Source organism: Eretmochelys imbricata, chromosome 9 (assembly GCF_965152235.1).
Source record: "Eretmochelys imbricata isolate rEreImb1 chromosome 9, rEreImb1.hap1, whole genome shotgun sequence".
In the NCBI taxonomy this organism is placed as follows: Eukaryota; Metazoa; Chordata; order Testudines; family Cheloniidae; genus Eretmochelys; species Eretmochelys imbricata.
The window spans coordinates 16,106,097-16,129,463 of NC_135580.1; the positions used below are offsets into that span (position 1 = coordinate 16,106,097).

Below are 23,367 nucleotides of genomic sequence, written 5' to 3' on the forward strand. Positions count from 1 at the left end.
TTGAGCATAAGCTTTCGTGAGCTACAGCTCACTTCATCATTCTTCTTTTTGCGAATACAGACTAACACAGCTGTTACTCTGAAACCTATCCATTTAAAGGAAGCACATATTGTAGACAGAGGTGCATCAAATCATGGTATTTTGAAATGTTAGGAACACAGGCTGGTGTTAATCTTACTGAAGGTGAGTGCAGATTCTATTGCAATGGAATTGCCTCAGCCAATCTGCATGGGGTGCTAGTGAGTTACTGACCCATAACTGTTCACTTATTTCACAATTATGCAGTTCCTTGCTCTGATTGGCTGAAGGAATATAAAATTTGCATAATGACTGTAGTTATCTCCATACTTTAGCTGGGGGCCATTATTAGCCCATTCAGAGCAGAGGAATAACTGTGTAGTGATTATGCAAATCCCTTCATTCTGATTTATTATTTTCCCATCTATACAGCCACAGCAATAATGACTGAATCGGTATCTCTCATGCTCTCCACTCATCACCACCTAGCCCCTTCTAATATAGTTTAAAGGAGTCATTCCTGGGGTGGGGTGGGGTGGGGATATGGGGAGAAGATGAGCCTCCTTCAAGGAACATGGAGGAGGTTGGGCTATAGAGTGGGGGTGATCAGATGGGCAAGGGACAGCATTAGATGCAGTCATGTTTGTTGCAGACATCTACATAGGGAGTTCTGAGGGCAGTAGCTAACTGAGCACTGGAGTTTAAAGGATGCAGAACATGCTCCAGTATAATAATGACTTCAAGGTACTGTTTGCTAATTCAGTAATAACCATATCCAGCACCGATAAACACCTGCAGCCTTCGGCTCTGAGTTTACTTAGCCCAGAATATGCTTATTACCTTGTAAACAGGAAGCACCCTTGAGTTATCTTTTAAATAACAAATTGGTTAGCAGTTGGTTCCTTCATGTCTTTTAATTATTGAAATCTTGCAGTACAGTCGCAGGAGGTGTGTGTGGATTTTTTCCCCCTTTAATTCTGCTGGGGTCAGGATTACACAGAGCTGAACTATTTTAACTGCACAACTCTTCCTGCTGTGAATTCTTCGGCTGCTAGCGTCTTACTGATTAGTTTTCTCCTTTTGAAGAACTTCATGTTTGGTTTTGTCACTAAAGTTTGGATAGACTCTGCTTTATCATTTACACACAGACGTTCTGAAATTCTTTTCATTATACAATAGTTTTAAAAGTACTTTCACTTTTTGCTAAATGGCAACTTTTTTTTGTTACGTTTCCCTCACCCTCCCTTACCCCCCCCCCCCCCCCGCCTGCCCGCCCCACTTTCTGGTGTTCCTGTGCCAGTTCTCATTGAAGTCTGGGTTTTTTTACCATTGACTTTAAAGAGAGAGCAAGATCAGGCCCTGTGTCAAAAGCGTAACGGGAGTTTCCTTAGTTCCAGAATGTGTCTGTCTTCTCAGTCCCAGAGCAATGCATTGTTCGCAACCCCAGTTTGAAAGCTATGGAGACTCAGTAAAGCATGAAAGGCAGAACACTGTGCTGTATGGGTATGGAATGGGCTGCTTGCTCTACCTGAGTTTGGAGAGCTGGGTATAGGCACATGCCATTACATATGGTATTTAATTTCTGGCTGGTGGTTCTTCATGCCTTTTAAACATTTTGCTAGAGATCTCTGGGTCAAATTTTGCTCTTGTTGGTATAAATCCAGAATAACTCATTGTCTTCAATGAGCCTCTCTCATGGCAGTGCTGTACTGGTTAAGGACTCAGTTCTGAAAATCCTTGGATATGAGTTGTCCTGCTGCGGTCAATGAAATCATAGGTGTCAACTTCTCCTGGTGCCGGTGAGTGCTCGCACCCCCATTCCCCTCCCCCATTCCAACCCCTTCCCCAAAGTCCCTGCCCCAGCTCTGCCCCCTCCCTGCCACTGTTGGACCCCTTCCCCAAATCTCCACCCTGGCCCCGTCTCTTCCCCGCCTCCTCCCCTAAGCACGCCATATTCCAGCTCCTCCCCCATCCCTCCCACAGCTTGTTATGCCGTGAAACAGCTGTTTTGTGGCGGCAAGCCTGGGAGGAGAAGCAGGGATGCCGCACACTCAGAGGAGGAGGTGGAGGTGAGCTGGGGAGGGGGAGTGGGGCGGGGAGCTTGGCTGCTGGTGGATGCAGAGCACCCGCCAATTTTTCCCTGTGGGTGCTCCAGCCCCGGAGCACCCACAGAGTTGGCACCTATGAATGAAATGTTTGTTCAGGTAAAATTACTCCTGTAATTCTGCAGGCCTGGACCCGTGCAGTATATGACAGAGTTAACAGCAGTGTCATTAGGAGGAGCGGACTGGTTAATGCTTGAAGCAGGGGTGGGCAAACAATTTGGCCCGAGGGCCACATCTGCATATGGAAATTGTATGGTGGGCCATGAATGCTCACAAAATTGGGGATTGGGGTGCAGGAAGTGGTGAGGGCTTTGGCTGGGGGTGTGGGTTCTGGGGTGGGGCCGGGGATGAGGAGTTGGGGGTGCAGGAGGGTGCTCCAGCTGGGACTGAGGGATTCGGAGGGAGGGAGGGGGATAAGGGCTGGGGCAGGGGGTTGGGGCACAGGAGGGCGGTTAGGGGTGCAGGCTCCGGGTTGCATTTACCTCAAACAGCTCCCCAGAAGCAGCAGCAAGTCTCCCCTCCGGCTCCTGCGCAGACAGGAGGGTCTGTGTGCTGCCCCATCCACAGGCACCACCCCTGCAGCTCCCATTGGCCACAGCTGCTGGCCAACGGGAGCTGCGGAGGCCGTGTGTGGAGCCCCCTGGCTGCCCCTATGTGTAGGAGGTGGAGCGAGGACATGCCGCTGCTTCCGGGAGCTGCGCAGAGCCCCGGCATGCACAGAGCTGGGCAAGCTGCCAACTCTGTTCCCCGGCTGGAGCTCAAGGGCCAGATTAAAACATCTGAAGGGCTGGATGTGGCCCTTGTGCTGTACTTTGGCCACCCCTGGCTTAAAGCATATGTTTAAATGCAAAACCTTAGGTTAATTCAACCTGTTTGGGAACTGTGCCTTACAAAGTGTAACCAAAGTAACAATGTAACAAATCTTGTATCATTCATGTGCATATTGTAATTATGTCTAGCTTATGTGAGAGGCAGTGTGGTCTAGTCACTGAATAGAATATTAGTATGTATAGGAACTGTGAGCCCTGAGATCTATTCTCAGTTGTGCCAGTGACCTGTTGTGTGACCTTGGACAAGTAACTTCACCTCTCTTTGTCTCAGTTTTCCCTCCCATCTTTTTGTCTTTGTAGACAGTAAGTTCTTTGGGGAAGGGACTATCTCGATGTGTTTGTACACAGTTAAGCACAATGCGCCCTTTGCTGTTGCAATAATACAGATAACTGTTTTTTTCCCCAAAGTGAAATGTGGAGTCTAAGTTACTTGTGCACAAAAAGTCTATTTTTCAAAAAATCGGAAAGATTGATTTTCCTCCAACTTTGCCTAACTGATTTGGTTTTTACTTTCTGTGTGCGTGCACACGCTGAGGACAAGCCTGGAAGTTTTACTTAAAGAACTTTTTGAGAGTTTGGAGCACGTGAAAATGGGAGCTTGTGGTCACCGCTGAGTTGCAGCCTTAACAATAGCTTTTCCTGATCGTGAAAGCTCCAACCGGCAGAAATATACACTGTCAAAGGAACAATTGCAAGGACTCAGCAGATTTAAGATGTTGATTGTGTAATTTCTGTCATCGCCATTGTTATTTCAGTCTCAAGGCCATTTGGTAAAGGCTGGGGAGGAGCGGACGGGGGGGTGGGAATAGGTATTAGCAAGAGGGTAAAAGTGAGCCTTGGAGCACTTGCCTGTAATGAGCTTTTTTTGGTGGGGAGGGGAAAATCAATGACTTGCCAAATGGAATATAGTACATCACTGTAAGCAGGAGAGAGTGCAAGTTCCATTATCTGTGAAACACTGTCCAAATTCTGGACTGGTCTCCCAGTCCATTTTTTCCTCTGAATAATTTAAAGGCCCCTGTTTTAATTCATCCATATTTAATTCCTTAATATCAGTTCCACTTTCCCAAGCTGCTGTTGCTCTCTGCTACATTCCTGCATTATCACTACCATATCGGTCAAGACTTGCAGTGATGACCAATTTGCATTGCAGCCCTGGGAAAGAAATGGTAACAATGTTTTGTCTGATATCGGAGAGCCAGTGTATCCCACATCAGTTATTAAGATGCAAAAGCGTTTCACTGCATAAGAGACAATTTAGAGCCTCTGTGGACAGAAAGAGATTTCCTTTCTTCCCTCCCTCCCCTGGTGTATATCTTATTGAAAGGCAGGCTAACAAAATATTACTGCTCCACACACACTTAATGAAAAGTCTCTTCAAAATGCAGAAAAATCATTGTTCCTGCCAATTGCAGGCTGCATTGGGAAGAGCAGGGCCAAGGAACGGCATAACCTTTGCCTGAATAGAGACTAGTCTCTGTTTTAATTTTGTGAATAACTAACATTCCAGTCATGTTGCTATGGCTACACTGAAATTGTAACTCTCTGAGCCAGCAATAGAGAGAGATGCCAAGTCAATTGAGGATGTAAGAACCAGGAGACAAAAATAGCTTTTGGCCTGAGAGGTGCACAGGTAAGAGCCAAGGTGGCCAAATGTGGCTGACAGGAGCGGTATGGTAAAGTCTGTGCCGTATCTTTAGTACAGAGGGGCAGCCCCTGTGCCATCTTGCTTCAGTCACCAGGAAGCTGCCCAGATCACCATGGGTCATGTGACTGCTACAGGCTGATGGAAAAACTAGTTTCAGAGTAGCAGCCGTGTTAGTCTGTATTCACAAAAAGAAAGGGAGGACTTGTGGCACCTTAGAGACGAGCAAATTTAAGTGAGCTGTAACTCACAAAAGCTTATGCTCAAATAAATTTGTTAGTCTCTAAGGTGCCACAAGTCCTCCTTTTCTTTTTGGAAAAACTAGTGTTTGTAACCTACTCTGCATTCAGGGCTGCCAGGTGTCTTGAAGTTTGAGAGACATTTGTACAGCTGACAGCCTGGTAATGCCTGCCTGTAACCCAGCTGAGATCTCATACCTGTGGCTGAGCTGCAGGGACGAGGCTTCTGCTGCTTGTCCTATTCACTGGGGGCCAATACGGAGCTAGCTCTGCAGGGAGCCAGACAGCCACTTACCCTCCCCTCACTGCATAAGTCACTGGATCCCAGTGGGGAAGGAGCAACTGGAAGCAGCATCACAGCAGCAGGGCTCAATATTGGCCATAGGAGCACTCTGCTGATCCTCCAGCTTCTTGTATCCCCACTCAGCCCTCTCACAAGCTACCCATCCACCTATCCCACGAGCCCTGCCATCCACTGACACCTTGCCACCTGCTATAGCCACAGCTGTCCAGTTTTGTGAAGCTCCATATTCTACTCCACCACTGCTTGGGACAGGACACGTTGACCTTGAACTGAAGTTTCTGTGCAAATTAGCTCACTAATTTGCACAAAAGTCACATGGAGTTGCACAAACCTTGGCAGCCTTGCAAACCATGCAAAGTAGAAATGGCCTTCAGGCTGCTAGCAAGTTGCTAACATGGCCCTCAGTTTGGCCTTGGGGGTGGGGGGGACTGGACAAAGCCCCTGAAAATGTACCGTTGGGAACAATCCAACTTTGATCTGGAATTGACTCGCTGCCTCATTGGGTCTTTTCCATCTGTAACTTCTGTGAACGTTTTACAGTAGTGCAAGCACAGTGGGGTTTTGTTTTGTTTTTAAATTTCACATTGAATATTTATCCATAGCACGTGAAAAAACCTCTTCCAGGGTTGTTTCAGCACTGAGCAAAATAACTCCTGGGAAGCAGAACTTGAAAATAAACAGCAGCTGCCATCTATTTTCCTGTTCCTTGACTTCTGTTTATAACAATCTAGTGCACTAATGGCTCAGAGTTGCATTTTCATTGATGTAAAGAACACTGCTTTGTCAGCTTTGGGATGTGCAGAGTGGCAGCCTTTGCAAGAGATTGGTAATTTCAGTTCAGTCTCCTGTACTCTTTGCATTGCAGCAGCACTCCAGCCTCTGTGATCTAGCTCCTCTGGGAGCCTCTTTGCTTGCTTCTTCCAAACCAGGCATATCCCTGACAGCGCTGTGGCCCTGGTGGAGGGAAATATAAAAAAGCCTTCTCTTGTACCTCTTACAGTGTGGGGTGTGGCATGGCTATCTCAGATCTTCCTTAACAGGAGCACATGCTTAGCATACCGCTGATCATGTTCAGGGTAGGAATGTCTGTGGTACAGCCATGTGTCTTGTACTGTGGTCTTTACGAACAGTATATGCGAACACTTGGAATCCAAAGAATTCCAACCCTGGCTATCAAGTATCTGCCATCATGGCTAAGCAACAGCTAAAGGCAAGATGTAGGTCTAAAAATATTGAAACAGTAGAAAGGAATTATTTAGCATAACAAAATGGAGGGGGGGAGATTTGGAGAGGTGTGTGCTGTGGGGCTGGGTGGGTGGAATGAGATCGTGTTATGAAAGGGAAAACATTATGGTGATTATTACAAATAACTTCCAAGGAATGAGTTGCTTTGGACTGGAATGGTCTCCAAAAGGAAGTGGTGGAAGCTCTTTTGCTTGGGATGTTTAACACTAGACCATACCAAACACTAGTAAATATACAGTAAGGAACAATCCTGCACTGACAGAGATGGACTAGCTGATCTAATGGGTAGTTTCCTTTGCTTACTCCAATTCATTTGCAGGCTACGCCGGGCATTATTAATGTTTTTTTCCCCTCTTCTCTCACCTGGTCACAAGGGGTATGGATCAGCATACCTAAAAGATGCCTTTAGCTATGACATGTAGTCTGCAGATCTCTGATTCAGGCCATAAGTCTCAAACCCACCGTGGTGGTGATATTGCTCTTCTGCCTCCCCGGGAAAGTATCCAGAATTTGGTTTTTCCTTCCTGGCACAGAGATTCTCTTCTATACTTCTGTCTTCCCAGACTGATTGTGGCAATTCTTAACTTGCTAGCATGCCAAATTGTTTGAGTACTAGCCAGCAAATTATACAAAATCCAGAAACTAATGTTCTGACTGGTGCAAAGGAAGTTCCCATCAGGTAATCCCCATTTCATCCTACTCTTGAAAACACCAAAACCAAAATTCCTAATTTCCACCCACTTACACCCCTCTTCTCCCTATATATATAATTGTAATTAGTACAGGAGTTAAGGTATGAAGGACCCACTCTGGGTTTGTGAGGCCCTATGTGAAGAAACATCACCAAAGACCCACTTGGTTCCCTGCTGTTTGGTTTGTCAGGCTCCACTTATCTTGCACATGTCCTCTCTTGCACTTTCCACTCAAGCTGTTGCAATCACCCACTTTTCTGAAGGTTGGTAGCGTCTGGTGACCTATATGCACCAGGAACCCAGGAGTAGAGCCAGAGCACAACTTCCTAAATGGGGAAAGGAGAAGGGCAATTAAGGAATTACTTCTCCCTCATGGCATGCAGACACCATGGTCAGATGGGATCACAGCCAGGAAACCAAGGCTCGTGCTTTGGCAGGCAGTCCTGGATCAGAGTATAAGAGTGATACAGGGCTCCTTGAAAAGAGGGTCCTGTTAATTGTGCAGACCTATGTATAGGGAGCCCATAAAGCCAGGGCCAGCAGTACCTTGCAATTCTAACATGTGAGCTGTTAACCAAGGGATATTAACATGATTGTTTCCTCCCTTTCTCATCAAGCTCAGTCTGTTACAGAGGGGAACTTGATTAGACTCCTGCTCAGTTTCCTTCTGCAGCCAGCTCTATGTATTAGAAACCTTGACTCAAAAAGGAAACTGACCTGTTAACCCATTACTACCTCTTTACACTCAGCACTTGCCAAAAAGATGGGGCATGAGGAAGAGATTGATGCAAAAGATGGATAGGACTGCATTTGGCTGTAATTCTGTTGTCTGTGTATCACACCTTCAGATGTAAGCAATCTGTGCCCTCTGGAGGAATTCAAGAAGGAGGATCTACTGTGACAGACCTGCTGTGTCTCTCATGGAGATGTTGGCTCTTTCTCTTTTTTAATTCTGCTAAAATAAAAGTAATATAGCGGGAAAGTCCACATTTTGCTCTTTGTGGGTCTGAGGCAACTGCCACTATAGGAGTCAGTGTTTAGCTGTTAATGCACTAGCTTCTCGATAGTCATTAGCTACTGACCTCAGGAATAGAACTATGCAAAATAATTCTGTGTGAAAACAGACACCACTCAAAACTAGCCTGACTTCATGTTTTATTACAGAATCAAACCCCAGACCAGGTTGGTAGAAATATTGGCTAGGGGTTTATAAGCCTTTTAGTTTGCAAAGCTTACATGATTTTGAAGCAGTTAGGATCTGGAGCTAGGAGAAAGTTGGTGGCTGCAACAGAACTCAGTGTAGAGATTTTTGAGATAATTTGAACCCTAAACTTTACATTCAGTGTGGGAGCAGTGAGGGGACATGAACCCACATTGATTAAAACCAGATAAAACGTGTGTACCAACCCTTCCTTATGAGAACCCAGCATGCTTTACAAGACTCTCTAATCAGGCAGTCTCTTTTCTTGTTTAACTGAAGATGTATTTATTTTAACTGACCATAGAATAAGTGGTGATTTGATTATCTGTAGAATTCACACTGAGTGTTCAAGTTTCCATGCATACATAAGTGACCATAAAAATACAGCATAGAGTCTGCAGTGAGCAGTAAATGAACAGCACTGGTACACTTGAGCACCATCTTGACAACTATTTCTAAGGGCTAGATATTGCAAATGCTTAGTACAAGGCATGGCGCCTATAACCATGAGTAGTTCCGCTAACTGGGAAGTACGCATTGTGCTATCTGGTAATCGTTCACTGGATCAGACCCTAAGGAACTACTGAATCACTTACCCTTCCATTTAATATCAACATAATGCTGCTAATACATGGACAGATTAAAGGCACTCTTAAACAGCTGTCAGTGAAATGTGGACTTCATTCCAACCAAATGTTCCTTTTGAGTAAACTTGCAAATGTTCATTAAATTTTTTAAAATTTTCTGTTTTTTTTTTTCCTTTTAGGATCCTGCAGGTATCTTTGAACTGGTGGAACTTGTTGGCAATGGAACATATGGGCAAGTCTATAAGGTAAGGTCTCTGAATGTGTCTGTAGCAATTATGATTTCCTGGTGCATGAGTTTACATATTAGAATGCTCTGTGCTTATCTACATTACACTAGATCAGTTGCAGAGCTGAACAGCAATCTAGAAGGTGCAGTAGTTTAGTACATTAGTCTGTCACTTATAGAGAGCTGAATTTGGAACTAGCCTGGTTGACAAATGAAATGAGTTTGGTTTTAATTTAGTCCCCCATTCACATTGCAGAACTAGTGTAAAATCTGACTCATTCTGCCAATCTGTACTTAGCAAAGGATAACTGCAAGAAAGGAACTAAGTCTGGACGCTTGGTTTAAAATTCTTTTTAATATTGCAAATGGTTCTCAACCAAAGCCCTGGAAACTTCACTGAAAGCTGTTTTCAGATTCTACATGGGACTATGCTAACTAATAGTCCCTCTGGTTCAACTTTTCTAAGGGCCCCTAAGGGCTTGTCTACACTTACCGGGCGATCGATGCATCGGCGGTCGATTTAGGGGTCCAGGGAAGCCCTGCTAAATCAACCGCAGATTGCTCTCCCGTTGACTCCTGTACTCCACCGGATCGAGAAGAGTGAGGGGAGTTGACAGGAGAGCGTCTCCCACTGACATCACGTAGTGTGGACCCTGCAGTAAATAGGTCTAAGCTACGTCGACTTGAGTTACGTTATTCACGTAACTCAAATTGCATAGCTTAGATCGACTTTTCCCTTTAGTGTAGACAAGGCCTAAGTGTACGCACCCGATTTATACACAGAATCTGTATTTGCATGTGCAGCTCAGATCATTGTGAACAAAGTTAGTGAATTGGTGTGCACAAATTCACTTTTGATTATGCAAATAAGTGGTCTCTCTCTCTTTTTTTTTTTTTGGCACACTCCCAATCAGTCACCTGGAAAACATGGTACTTGCTGTCATGCACTGGCAGACACCAAGCTTCCCTCAAATCAAGAGAGGAAGGGAGGAAAAGTTTGTTTTAAAAGCTGTCAGGAAATATTTTTTCTGAATTCTGGCTTCCACATCATCCCATTGCTGTAGGCTAATCCCTTTAATCTGATGATAGAATTTGGATGAACTGAGGATGAACTGAAATTTCTGGAGTTAAGTGTGTGGATTTCTAAACTGGAATAAATACAAACCTTACCAAGGTTATATTCTGGTGACTCTTCCTCTGTTATTTTTTTTGACTGTGTTTGCATTAAGTTGATGATGATACACTGTTTTTATTTCCATTGTTCTTCCTGAATCGTCAAGGCCAAGAGCATTAGTTTGATGCTGAAACTGTTTTTCTCAGATGGTAAAATAAGTGTAGAGTTTGACCTTATTTTAACATGTGCATATTTCTAACAAGCAGTGGAAACTATGTGACTATAACATCCCTTCAAAAGCTTAATGTTTCTGTGGAAAAGCAGGGAAACTACACATACTTTACACTCTTCTTCACACAGTTCTGTTGTTTGTGTTTCCTGTCAAAATATTTGATTTTTAAGGAGTCCAGTTATCTGAAGCAGAAAACTCTAAAATTGTTCACACTCGGTTTTCCAGGGGTAAGAGATTTTGATCATTTCAGTGTGTGACCCTTTTTCACTTCTGCACAAAGCATCTCATTAACTGTTTGCAATCAGAGTGCTCAGTTCATTTTAAAATCAAAATGATGCAGAACGCTTCACATGGTTTCATTGCAAACAAGGTGGTGGTCTTCAAAGAGACTATCATGCTGAAACCAAAACTATAGGTCTAAATATCTACATGCTAGAGAGAAATTTGCATCTAAATATGAACTCTCTGGCTTGGTCACCCATCTAGTTTAGACTGAGATTTTCTTTTCACACATTTCAAGGCGAGAAGGGACCCCTGTGATCATCTAGTCTGACCTCCTGTATAACACAGGCCATAGAACTCCCCCAAAATAATTCTTTTTTGATTAGAGCATATCTTCTTTTAAAAGTCAAGACTGTTTTTTTTAAATTGCCAGTCATGGAGAATCCACCATAATCCTTGGTAAATTGTTCCAATGGTTAATTACACTTGAACTCAAGCCTCAAAACAAAATTTAAGTGATGTGAACCAGAGTAACTGCTACTATGAAACATAACTGACGGTTAATGGTGTCAGTTCTGGACAGTTGGGGAGAAATAAGATCTTGATGGGCATTCCATCAGAATCTTCCTGGCAAAATGCTGTATGTGTCTTTTGCAGCCGGACAAAGAAACAGATCACTAGAAGATCTCCAAAGATGCTTTGACCTATTGGCTTCCTCTAAATTATTTTCTGGAGATGCCACTACACAAGAATAATCTGCCACAGCTTGGATACCTAATTTGGTGTGATGAAGATTAGAACCCATGTAATCACCCTCAAGGTTGACTTCTTTAGAAAAAAATCATATGTGCTAGTCCAAAAGGAATTATTTTTGAGACACACTATGGCCCATGTTATACAGAAGGTCAGAGTAGGGGATCAGCTTCACCATTCTGGCCTAGGAATTTATGAAATGTCTGAATTCTATTAAATTCTAGTAGCTTTGGAGTAACTCCCATTAACTCCCTGAATTCAGCCCTGTGCAATAGGCACAGCAGAGTAAACTTGGAATAGCAGAATTTGGCCCATGTTTCCAAATGCAAGCGAATGATGGATGCATGGTTCACTGCAGCTCAATGCATTTTTGTGCTCAGTGCAGGTAGTTAGGGGTGAGCAGATGGTAGGGTTTTTATTAGATGAAGTCTCATGAGGTTTGTTCAATTTGTTTCTGTCCATTTTGTAAAACTAGCTGGCCTGAACCTGAAATATTTCTGAACTGCGCATGTCTAATGGACACACTAATACAGGTTGTGCTGTTGAGCAAAATAGATTTTCAAATTTGCCAGTGTTTATCTGAATCTGAACTCTCCTTTTTAGATCCAAAACAGAAATTCTGCTTGGCTCTCATAGTTATTACTACTATATCTGTAGCCTCTCGGCCCCCCCCTAAAATGTGTGCATGTTTTGACTGTAAAGCCTGGCCTACACTAGGAAGTTTGGTTGATGTAACACCATTGCTCAGGGGTGTGAAAAATCCATACCCATTAATCACACAGTTAAAACAACCTAACCTAACGGTGTAGACAGTGGTAATTCGATGGGAGATTTTTTCTGTTGACCTAGCTATTGCCTCTCGGGGAGGTGGATAACCTATGCTGATGGGAGAAGCCCTCCCATCAGCATTGGTAGTGTCTTCGCTAAAGAGCTACCGTGGCTGCAGTGCTTTATGTGTAGACAAGCCCAGAGCCTTAATACTTGACCCAAAAAGGCATCTCATGGTAGCATCCTCTCGCTTGCTGGAATAGGATCTCCTTTTTGTCTTGCTCCATGTGCCCGATGTGTAAATCCATTCTAACCAGGCCTTGCAGTTCTGTGGCTCCATTGCATACATAGAAAATGATTTTAAAAAATAAACATTCAAAGAAAACATGTTTTAAAGGGAGCACCTGTTTTGTGCACTTCAATTGATGGAGACAATTGATCTTGTTAAAATAAATAGCAGAAGTAGGGGTGATTTTTTCCCCTCGCTGTAGGTCAGACAATGGAGCATTTGTACTCACTCTGGAGCACTTGTTTGAACAGACCAAGGGGTCTGCTCCTGTGAGTAAGTGCTTGCCATCATCAGTAAGTATTCCTTGGGCTTGCTCTTTATCATCTGACACCCAACCGATAATGCAGCTCATAATCTAAAGGGGTTGTGAGCTGGTTTATTAGTCTGCTTGATCACATGAGGCCATATTCTATACTTGGGACCAAATTCTGCCATTGAATTCAATACTTACACCAGAAGAGAATTTGGCTGTAATTCTGCAGTGTGTTTGAAACACCCATTGAGATTGCTGGGTGCTGGGTAAAGGGTAGGATATGGTACAGAATGTTTGAGGCAGAATTTTGTATGCTAGTGGCTGGAGTAAGGGAATGGGGGATCACGAGATGTCCGTTCCTGCTAGAGCTATTGTGGAAGCTTGGCATTGGCGCAGTTTGACTTCTATATTGAGGGGGAAGCTCCAGTCAGGCCAATGGAGCCGCGCATGGGAGAGGGAGGGAATTCCGCACCTGCCCGAGGCTTGCAGTTTGGGGCGGGGCAATGCCCCTCCGGCCCCTCTTCCCCAAACTATGCCCAGGGAGCTTGTTGAAAGTCAATTAACCTCCCGCTGGCTCCAGCTACCCCTCTATAAAATGAGAATGACCATGCTCACCAGCCTTTGGAAAGTGCTTGGAGAAGGTGGCATGTAAGTGCAAAGTATGTTGGTTCCCTTGGTGGGAGGTTCTCAGTTTGGATTGTTGGTGGTGCAGTGAAGCAGTGCTGCAGCTTGACTAGGCCGGAGCTGACTGTCAAACAGCCAAACCCCTGTTCATGAGGACATTTCTAATCACCAAAATAATCACACTTTAAAAGCGCTTCTCAGGATTACATTGTTTTTAAAAAAAAACCCACAGTGGCTGTAGCCATTGACTCTACCAACCTTGAGGCTCTGTACCAACCTAGCAAGGGCTCAGGACAGAGGATTTGTATGTGATGCATTAGTTTGAAATTAATAGTTGACACGTAAGTAGTGTGGATTTGTAGCCCACTCAGCATTTGAGATCTTGCATTTGCATTCACTTAAGGAATTGTTGGTTGTTGGACCCCAACGCTTTTGACAAATGTTTCATTGTACAGGCTACTTGTAATAGAGTAAATCTTAAGAGTGCTTCCTCCTTACAAAGGAAAGCAAGGAGTTTGTGAGAGAGAAAATAAAGGAGTTTATGGAATCTATTATGCATCTGATTTCCCACCTGCCCGGCTCCTGAAAGCTTAAATCTCCAGCTGATTAGTGGATGCTTTCTAGTTTCCTGCCTTAGGGCCCGGTCCGGTGAAATGCTGGGCACCTCATGCAAAGGGCTGAGTGGCCTAAACTCTGCTGATTTCAACTGAATTTTCTGGCTGCACTAGAGAATCTCCCCCAACTTCCTCTTTTCAGTTGTGAGGAGGGCCTCCTTCCTTTTCCACCTTTCTGTCTTGTATCCCCTTCTCTCTTTGCTGTAACCATGAGTGCCAGCCAGGGCTGGCTCTAGGCACCAGCAAAACAAGCAGGTGCTCGGGGAGCCCATTTCTAGGGGCGGCATTCCGGCACATGCCATGCCACCCCTAGAAATGTGCCCCCCACCGCCCCAGCTCGCCTCCGCCTGCTCCCCTGAATGCGCCGCAGCCGCTCCGCTTCTCCCCCCTCCCTCCCCGGCGCGGGAGCAGGGATCAGTCTGTGAACTCAAGAGCAAGACCCTTGCTCAGGGGCACAAGCTAGGGCGGGAGGCTCCATGAACATCAGCCCCACCATGGAGTACCCATATAAGTGTGAGCCACAGTCTAGTCCTAAAAGTGACCTACATATAAGGATTACCTGAATGATAGATTAGTAATAAGGATTTTTCTAGTCATGTATCTCTCTATTAACTGCAACAGGCCACTGGAAACTTTCGGCTACAAATAATTTCAGGGGCATGATGGTGTCAGTAAATCCACATGCACTGCATAGCTCTCTCTCTCTCTCTCTCGTGGTGGTTGTTTTAATAAGAAACCACTTCAGTGGTGGTTGATCTCTTCAATGGAACTGGAAGAGCTTCTTTATTTTTCTAATAATTCTGTGTCTAATGGAACAGATTTTAGAATAATTTTGAGAGGGAGCTACTTAGTCTATTTAAGATGAGGTTATTGTTTTGTGTTCTGTCATCTTGAATACATGAATACAATTAATCGGTCTTAAAATAATCAGCCATTGACTCATTGTTTTGCTGCTTACACTTCTATATTCAGTCAACTATGTGCTAAGATAATGGAAACACCTTTGAAGAGTTCTATATTATCTGAAATATTTGACCTCCTATACAGTGCTGTTACAATTTAAGGTGAACAAATATGTTAATTAGAAGTGGTGAAAATTCTAGGCAACAATTTTTCTTACCTGTGGAAAGTAGGAGAAATTATTTAACCTTGAGGAGCGTTCATTTCATGGGATATTCCTCTTGTACATCACACCACTATCTTACATATAACTAACATTTCTGCATTGCATTGCCTTTTTGTGGTGCTGTGGTCTCTGGTGTCCAGCTTGGGACTCCCTTCCCAACTGCTATACTACATAACTAGACCATGTACACAGCTGCAGGTTGGGAAGAGCATGCAGAGGTTACAGTGTTGCCCACCGCTTTCATTCTGGGATGCCTTCTCTTTTTTATCCTGAAATAATGCTATTCCTTCTCCCACCTATCAGTTGCCAAGTAACTCTAAGAACAATACCCATATGACTTGTAGCTTTTAGATCTCATAACACTCTAATTTAGAAGACAGAATAAACTGTGAAACAGCTTAGTGATTAGATGGCATTTACCAGCTAATTAAACAATCAATAGTTACTGTGTAATTATAGACTTATTCCACAGCACAGCAGTTTGTACCCTGCAAGATAAAGCAATGCTAAAGTTCTAAATGTAGGGCAAAATCCCCAGTGCCCTAAGGACTGCAGCATTTGGTCCAGAATATAAATGCTGTAAAGCCCCTGGAGTGGATAACATACATGCAGAACTAGTTAAAAGTGGTGGAGAGGCATCCAATGTGACTTTTGGAGTCTGGAAGACAGCCCAGGACTGGGGGACGGTCCCTGATGGTTCCTGTTCTTCCAAAGAAGTACCTGATGGTTTGTGAAAACTATGGCACAATCTCATTATTGACACGTCCTCGCAAAATACTGCTTCACCTCATCTTGAAGAGGATTGCTCCCAAGATAGAGAACTTTTTGGCTGAAGAACAAGCCTGGTTTAGACCCAGAAGAGAGATAGTCGAGCAAATGTTCAATCTGCATGAGCTATACGAGAAGGTGCTGTAGAATGATGGGAAGGTGGTCCATGACTTCATAGATTCTGTCAAGGCATTCAATAGCATATGGCACAAACCTCTTTGGGTAATTCTGTAGCTGGCTGGAGCTGGTGAAAATGTAATAAGACTGATACAAAATCTTGAAAGATGCACAATGGCCTTGGTGTTTTGTGGGGCATGAGTGGAGTAGTTTCACCTGAGAATAAGTGTCAGGCAGCCCTGCCTGACAATCACAAACTATCTTCAATGGTTATATTGAAGAAATCTTAAGAGGAGTCACTGATGGAAAGCTACAGGAGGGCCTACCAAAAATTAGTTGTCTGTGCTTCATTGATATTAACCTGATTAGATTGTTGCAAGGAGAGGTTCAAAAATTGCTAGAATGAGAAGTGGTGGAAGCAGAGAATTTCAGTATAAAAATATCATCTGAAAAGACAAAGACAATGGTTACATAAGTCTGTTGAAAAGGCAAAGATATTCCTCCCCAAATCTGAGGAGGCAATGGAGTGTGAGCACTTTAAATATCTGGGTAGCATGCTTACAAGGGATGCTAAACATCACTTAGAGATCTGACCGAATTGGACTTGTGACCACTGCTTTAGGACACAACCACATTTAGAGAAGTTAAGGTATTACTTGGAAGTGTAAAATGAAATTGCTATCGTCTCATCTTCAGCATTTTGCTATATGTGAGATGTGGATGCTGAGGAAACGGGACATTCAAAGGCTTTGAATTGAAATGCTACAGGCAATTGTTGCACATCAGCTATACCCCAAATTTACAACGTAACCAGAGTCATACCTAACATCAAGACAATCAGACAAAAACCCCTTGACTTTGTGGCACTTGAGGGTCAGATGAGCAGAGGAAGATTGCTGAAGCAACTTTTGCAGGGACTAACACTGGGGCAGGGGACATCCACGGTGAGTGGCTCTGTGATGTAGCTGACTGGATGGAATGAAGGCTGTGTGAAAACCACAAAATGTTGACAATTGCTGGGCAATGATTCCTGTGGGTTTTATCTCTTGTTCATGGTGATGTGACTTTATGGTGCTTTTGCACTATGAGAATAACTAAGTACTATCCTCCTAAATATATTTGGAAAGAAGTATGTGAGACAAGTATAAAATATTTATTTCTATATATCACATATGCATATGTAAACTAGAATTCTGTATAACAAACAGAGTTAAGTTTACTCAGACTTCTTTACTGTGTTTTTTCTCTCTCTCTTTCTTTTGGGTAGGGGTAGGTATAAAGCTAAATGCTGCTGTAACAAAGGGTCTGATTTGTTTGCCTCTTGATCCTGCATGACAAACCTTTTTGAATGAGGCTCTCCCACTCCCCATGCAGAAAATGTGTCCGCCCCCTCTTCAACAGCACATGTGGAGGGCTCTTGGCTGGTCCAGGGATCTACCTGGTAGGATACTGCAGGCAGTGGGTGAGCCAGCGAAGAAGTGGGCAGGTCAGAGGGAAGCACACTACTGACCACCTGCACCCTGTGGGGGTTCCCCCACCAATGACATGCAGCCTCAGGTGGTGGCTTATTGTTCTTGGGCTGCATAGTAAAATGGTGTACACGTTTCCTTTGTTTCTATCTTGCTACAGGAAAGCACATCTGAGTGCAAAAATGATGATGTGCATTTGCCCCACCATATACAGTGGATGCCGGTTATTGTCAGTCCTGATTATTGACATCTTTCAGTTATTAGCAACACTTTGCTGGCAACCAATCCTCTCTTGTTTTAATGTTAATGAGATTCAGATATTAGCAACTGTCCTGTAGCTTTTTTTTTTCTTTTTTTTTTTCCTGTGTAGCCTTGTGGGCCCCCAGTGCCTCCACTCCCCACGGAAAGCTCTGGAATCTGGGTTGCAGCTTCCCTCCCACTCTGCAACACCAGGACTCCTGTTATCTCTTGTGTAGGCAGCAGGTCTCCAGCCGTGGGGCCACCCTGTGCTGCTCTCCTGGGCATGGGAAGAGAGGCTACAGGCAGGGCAGTGTGCTGGATGGCAGCTTTCCATGGGGAGCAGGGGTGTTGGGGGGGGGGGCAGTGGGCCTGTGGGAAGGCACAATACGTCTCCCTGTGCTCTCCAGTGTGCATCTTGCCCTGGCACCAGGGGCCCAGGCTCGGAGCATCCCTATGTTTCCTTCGCTGGCTGTTGCCCTATAGGCCAGGAAAGCTAAATCCCAGCTCTTTTTTCCCCTGGCAGCAGCCCGGCAAACCTGCCTTTCAAATATTTGCAACCTTCAGATAATGGCAACTCTTTTCTGGGAACCGAGATGCCGCTAATGAACAGAATCCACTGTATGCACCTTGTGTTGTGAGAATTCCTTTCAAACATGCTACTCATTCCTTATACCAGGTCTTTGCCAAACTACAGTGCTCACCCCCATGAAATCCATGGGACTACTCACAGTAGTAATGCTAAGCACTTATGTTAGTGTTTGCCCTACAACTTAGGCTGAGTGGTAGTTACTCCTCTGTTCAGCCATTTGCTCCTTATATTGCTGTTGTGGGTAGGCAAACGGCATCCCGCTCAGCCACAACAATACAATGTATTGAATTTAGTTAATTGGATGTGTCTTTAGAATGATCTTTCTGTCCAGATTATCACCTGTGGCTATGTTAAAGGTGTCTAATACAGAATGTATTTACTAGCCCCCTGAATGCCTATCTACAGGAATAGGAATCATGTCTTATAGGAATGGATATCCAATGGAAAGGGTTATTTTTAAAATGATTTGACTGATACAATATCCATTCACTTTGATCACATACTCAGAGGAGGCTGTCTTTTAAAATACCAACAATTATAGCCTTCTTGTTTATCACTTGTTTGTTTAAGCAGTCAAAGGTGTGCATGTTTCAGAGTAACAGCCGTGTTAGTCTGTATTCGCAAAAAGAAAAGGAGTACTTGTGGCACCTTAGAGACTAACGAATTTATTTGAGCATGAGCTTTCGTGAGCTACAGCTCACTTCATCAGATGCATACCGTGGAAACTGCAGCAGACTTTATATATACACAGAGAATATGAAACAATACCTCCTCCCACCCCACTGTCCTGCTGGTAATAGCTTATCTAAAAGCCATTTCCAGCACAAATCCAGGTTTTCTCACCCTCCACCCCCCCACACAAATTCACTCTCCTGCTGGTGATAGCCCATCCAAAGTGACAACTCTTTACACAATGTGCATGATAATGAAGTTAGGCCATTTCCTGCACAAATCCAGGTTCTCTCACTCCCTCACCCCCCTCCAAAAACCCACCCCCATACACCCACAAACTCACTCTCCTGCTGGTAATAGCTCATCCAAACTGGCCACTCTCCAAGTTTAAATCCAAGTTAAACCAGAACATTGGGGGGGGGGGTAGGAAAAAACAAGAGGAAATAGGCTACCTTGCATAATGACTTAGCCACTCCCAGTCTCTATTTAAGCCTAAATTAATAGTATCCAATTTGCAAATGAATTCCAATTCAGCAGTTTCTCGCTGGAGTCTGTGTGCATGACTCTCTACAGAGCAAGCAAAAGGGCCTCATCCAAGGTGCGTTCAATCTGCCACAGCCATAACAAAAACAGTTCTGGCTAACCCAAGTGGGGAGGGACCAGGATTACAAGAGTTAGATTATGTGTTGTGTTTAGATTACAATCTGATCTTTAAAAAGAAAAGGAGAATTTATGGCACCTTAGAGATGAACAAATTTATTTGAGCATAAGCTTTCGTGAGCTACAGCTCACTTCATCGGATGCAATCACTGTATTTTCCACTGAATGCATCCGATGAAGTGAGCTGTAGCTCACGAAAGCTTATGCTCAAATAAATTTGTTAGTCTCTAAGGTGCCACAAGTCCTCCTTTTCTTTTTGAGGATACAGACTAACGCGGCTGCTACTCTGAATCCTATCTTTAGTTCCTCTTTAGTTTTTAGGTCAGAGTTAGAAAACTACATGAAAGAGAAGGACACATCTTTATACTTCTTCTGTATAGTGCACCTAGAGTGGGGTGTGTGTATGTGTGTGTATGTGTGAGTATACCTAGATATCTATATCTATATCTAGGGTGTGTGTGGTCAATAGTTTTTGGTGGTTTCCTTTAGCTGAGTGGAAAAAGAGTTACTGTACAGCACAAAATTATTATGACCCAAGGGGATCGTGTGTTGTGTGTGCACACGCGCATGCATTTGGCCCAGTCTAACTTTACTTGGGCAGGCTGTATGTGTGTGTTGTATCTTTAAGTAAATGAAGTACTTGAAGTTAGCATTCAGCAGAGTTCTGGAAGGATCTAGACTTCCAGTAACTTCTAGTGCTCAGCTCAAACCATAGAGAATGCCATGGGAACAGGGCATAAACACAGTAATATTTTCCCTAAAACTGGAGCTGGCCCAATGAACGGGGATAACTACGGGCCTACAGCTTTCGAGCACCATTGTTGGTGTGCTCATTTACACATCAATACCCAGAATGCCCTGCTGGCTCACAGCTATTTCACGGTAGTGCTTTGTGAATTTAATTGAGTGGCTGAATGCTGTTTCTGTAGGAAGTGGATTTGCTAAAGGTTGTTTTGAGATTTTCTTCAACATTTTATGGAGGGGAGCAAATAACTAGGGTTGCAATGCTATGCTGTGTTAGATGTTTAGCCTGTCAATCATGCAGCACTGAGGGAAGCCAGGTTATTGAAAGTTTCTTCGTACATTGGACTAGGGACTGTTCTCACGGGGACTGTGGAACAGACATTGCAGATTCCTGAGCTTGTTGTTAGCTGATACCTGGAGAGTTCAAGCAAGTAATGCAAGACAAGGACCGCATTAATTGTTTTAATAATAGTTGCTTTATTATCTCTCTGTCTGAAAGACTGATGGTCAACAGTTTGGTGATTAATCACTGATCCTTTAGCTGAGTGGAAAAAGATTTACTGTACAGCACAAAATTATTATGACCCAAGGGGATCGTTACTGAAAAGAATGAATCTTAGTTTATATACAAAGCTTTCATATCTGAAAACTAACTGCTGTGACTTGCCCAGGAGACTGGACTAAATACTTAAAAGAAAGAAACACAAAAAACCCCATATGCATTGCATACTTGCTCAGCTAACAGTGTTGGTCCCTTCTTGTCTGTTCACCATACAGACTGCTGTATTTGAGTTACCAGAAACTCCTGACCAAGATTTTAAAGGTGAATAGTTAGATAAGATGTGAATTATCACTGTTAACATTGTAATAGTGTCTAGAGGCCCCCATGTCCTGGGCTCTATACAAACACATAGTAAAACAAGCACCTTGCTCAAAGGAGCCGACATCTAATTTTCAGACAAGATATAACAAGTACATTTTGCAAACAACAGGAAGGAAGCTGAAGGGACGGTAACCCTGACAAGATCACATGGTTACGTAAGGTAGTGCATAGCTTGAGTCTGATGTGATTGTGTAGTATTGTATCTTCATTTGCGTTGGTTCTTCTAGTCTCCAGCTAGCTTCCTTCTCAGGGTTTTGTATTGCTGCCCATCACCATGTTATGGGAGTATATCCATTTGTGATTATGGATTGACAGATTTCATAAACTAAGCAAGGTGTGAGAGAGGATATTAACTTCACTGTCTTAGCTAAACTTTAATTTGGATAGTAACATTTAGAATACCTAAAAATTCCCCTGGAGCTCCAGTCAATATGGAGTTGGGTTTCCTGTCCCAAACTATTGTGTAGCATTGCTGCATACTTCTTGTTTAGTAACTGCTGTGTTTCAGCTCCAGTGGTGGCTGCATTTAAGGAGGGTGAGTGAAGCATTTCATTTATATGTGCAGTATCTCAGGGTCCAGCAAACTGACCTACGTAGGCAGATGCCTGTGCCCTTATGCCCTTCAAGGTTGTAAGGGTTTGCCTGTGAAGATTACATTGCCGTGCTTTGGGGATCCTTCAGTATGAAAGGCATAGTATGAAATGTTTAGTCCTCGTTTCCTCTGTAATGACTCCCTCCCTTAACTAGAATTCAATGATATAAGAACGGCCATACTGGGTCAGACCAAAGGTCCACCTACCCATACCTGTTTACCCCACCTACCTGTTTACCAACAGTGGCCAATGCCAGGTGCCCCAGAGGGAATGAACAGAACAGGTAATCATCTAGTGATCTTTTCCCTGTCGCCCATTCCCAGCTTCTGGCAAACAGAGGGTAGGGACACCATCCCTGCCCATCTGGCTAATAGCCATCAATGGACCTATACTCCATGAATTTATCTAGTTCTTTTTTGAACATTACACTAATATGCCTGACAACAGACTGGACGCTGCACATCTTTAGGCAGATTTCAGCCACTTAGGACAAGTTCCTTTCCTTAATATGTACATATACATGGATTGGTTTGGTGAATTTCCATCAGCTCTTATTGGGGCAGAAAAGAAGACTAAGCTAATATAGTAGTATGAAATAATACCTACTAGCTGATGCTTAGAATGAAAACTTAAATCCTAAATTTGGCATGCCCGTCACACTAATATTTTTTAAAATAGCCTACACACTCCTTTCCCTAGCTGAATCAAATTGTGTGCATGGCCCTGAAATGTGGACTTGTTCTTCCCAGTTAATTTTATTTTTATGCCACACAAGCAGCTAAGCTTAACTGGGAGAACACTTAAAATGATGTTTCTTTTTTTTCTTTTTCTTTTCTTTTTTTTAAAGAAAAAAGCTTTGTTACCAGAGCAACTGGTACATCTTGTGCAGCTTAATCTGTGAAAGATACAGAGAACCCTCCTTCCCCCTCCCCCCAAAGCCAACCCACACACGCCCACATGCCGGTATGTCACGTTAACTTTTGTGCTTTCTGAATAGTTCAAGGGAAAGGTGCTTTTGTGCTTCAAGCCTATAGAACACAGGTTCTAAATGAATCTTTTTGTTACCATGAATTAATAATTCCTGATCACTATTTTCAATTTTTTCCCCTCAAGTGTGTGATGGAAGAGGATGGTGTGAGGGCCGTCAGCATAACCATGGGATTCGGAGATGACATTTGTCCACGCTGTCCCCTGTGTCACTGTGTTAGCTCTGCTTTGGCAGCAGGCAATGCAATAGTAGCTGTAGGTGTTTGAATAAAGATAAACTCAAGATGCAGGATGAGGGTTATGGTACTGTGTGGTGCAAAAGGCATGGGAGTAGGAGAGGCAGAAAAGGAGTTTTCCTGTTGCTACCTCTGGCCGTGTAGATGGCTGAGGTGTATGGTTAAAGGGAGGGGCAGGCATTTGGAGAAATGGCTCATATCCACTGATAAGAGGTCACTTGACTGGGAGCCAGTTCTATTGGGTTTATGGTCCTTTTATGTGGGTGAATCCATAGCAGATGACTTGGGGGCCATAACGAGTTAAAATGGCCTTAGAATATTT

At 43.7% G+C, this 23,367-nt stretch overlaps 1 protein-coding gene across 3 annotated transcripts in view; it reads left to right on the forward strand.

Annotated features, from left to right (window-relative positions):
- The window catches only part of TNIK (TRAF2 and NCK interacting kinase), a 305,023-nt gene that overhangs the window by 43,340 nt on the left and 238,316 nt on the right, over positions 1-23,367 (forward strand). For all 3 annotated transcript variants that reach the window (XM_077825854.1, XM_077825855.1, XM_077825856.1), the window contains exon 2: positions 9,046-9,111. In XM_077825854.1, coding sequence (XP_077681980.1) covers positions 9,046-9,111 — 66 coding nt within the window. The remainder of the gene's footprint in view (positions 1-9,045; positions 9,112-23,367) is intronic.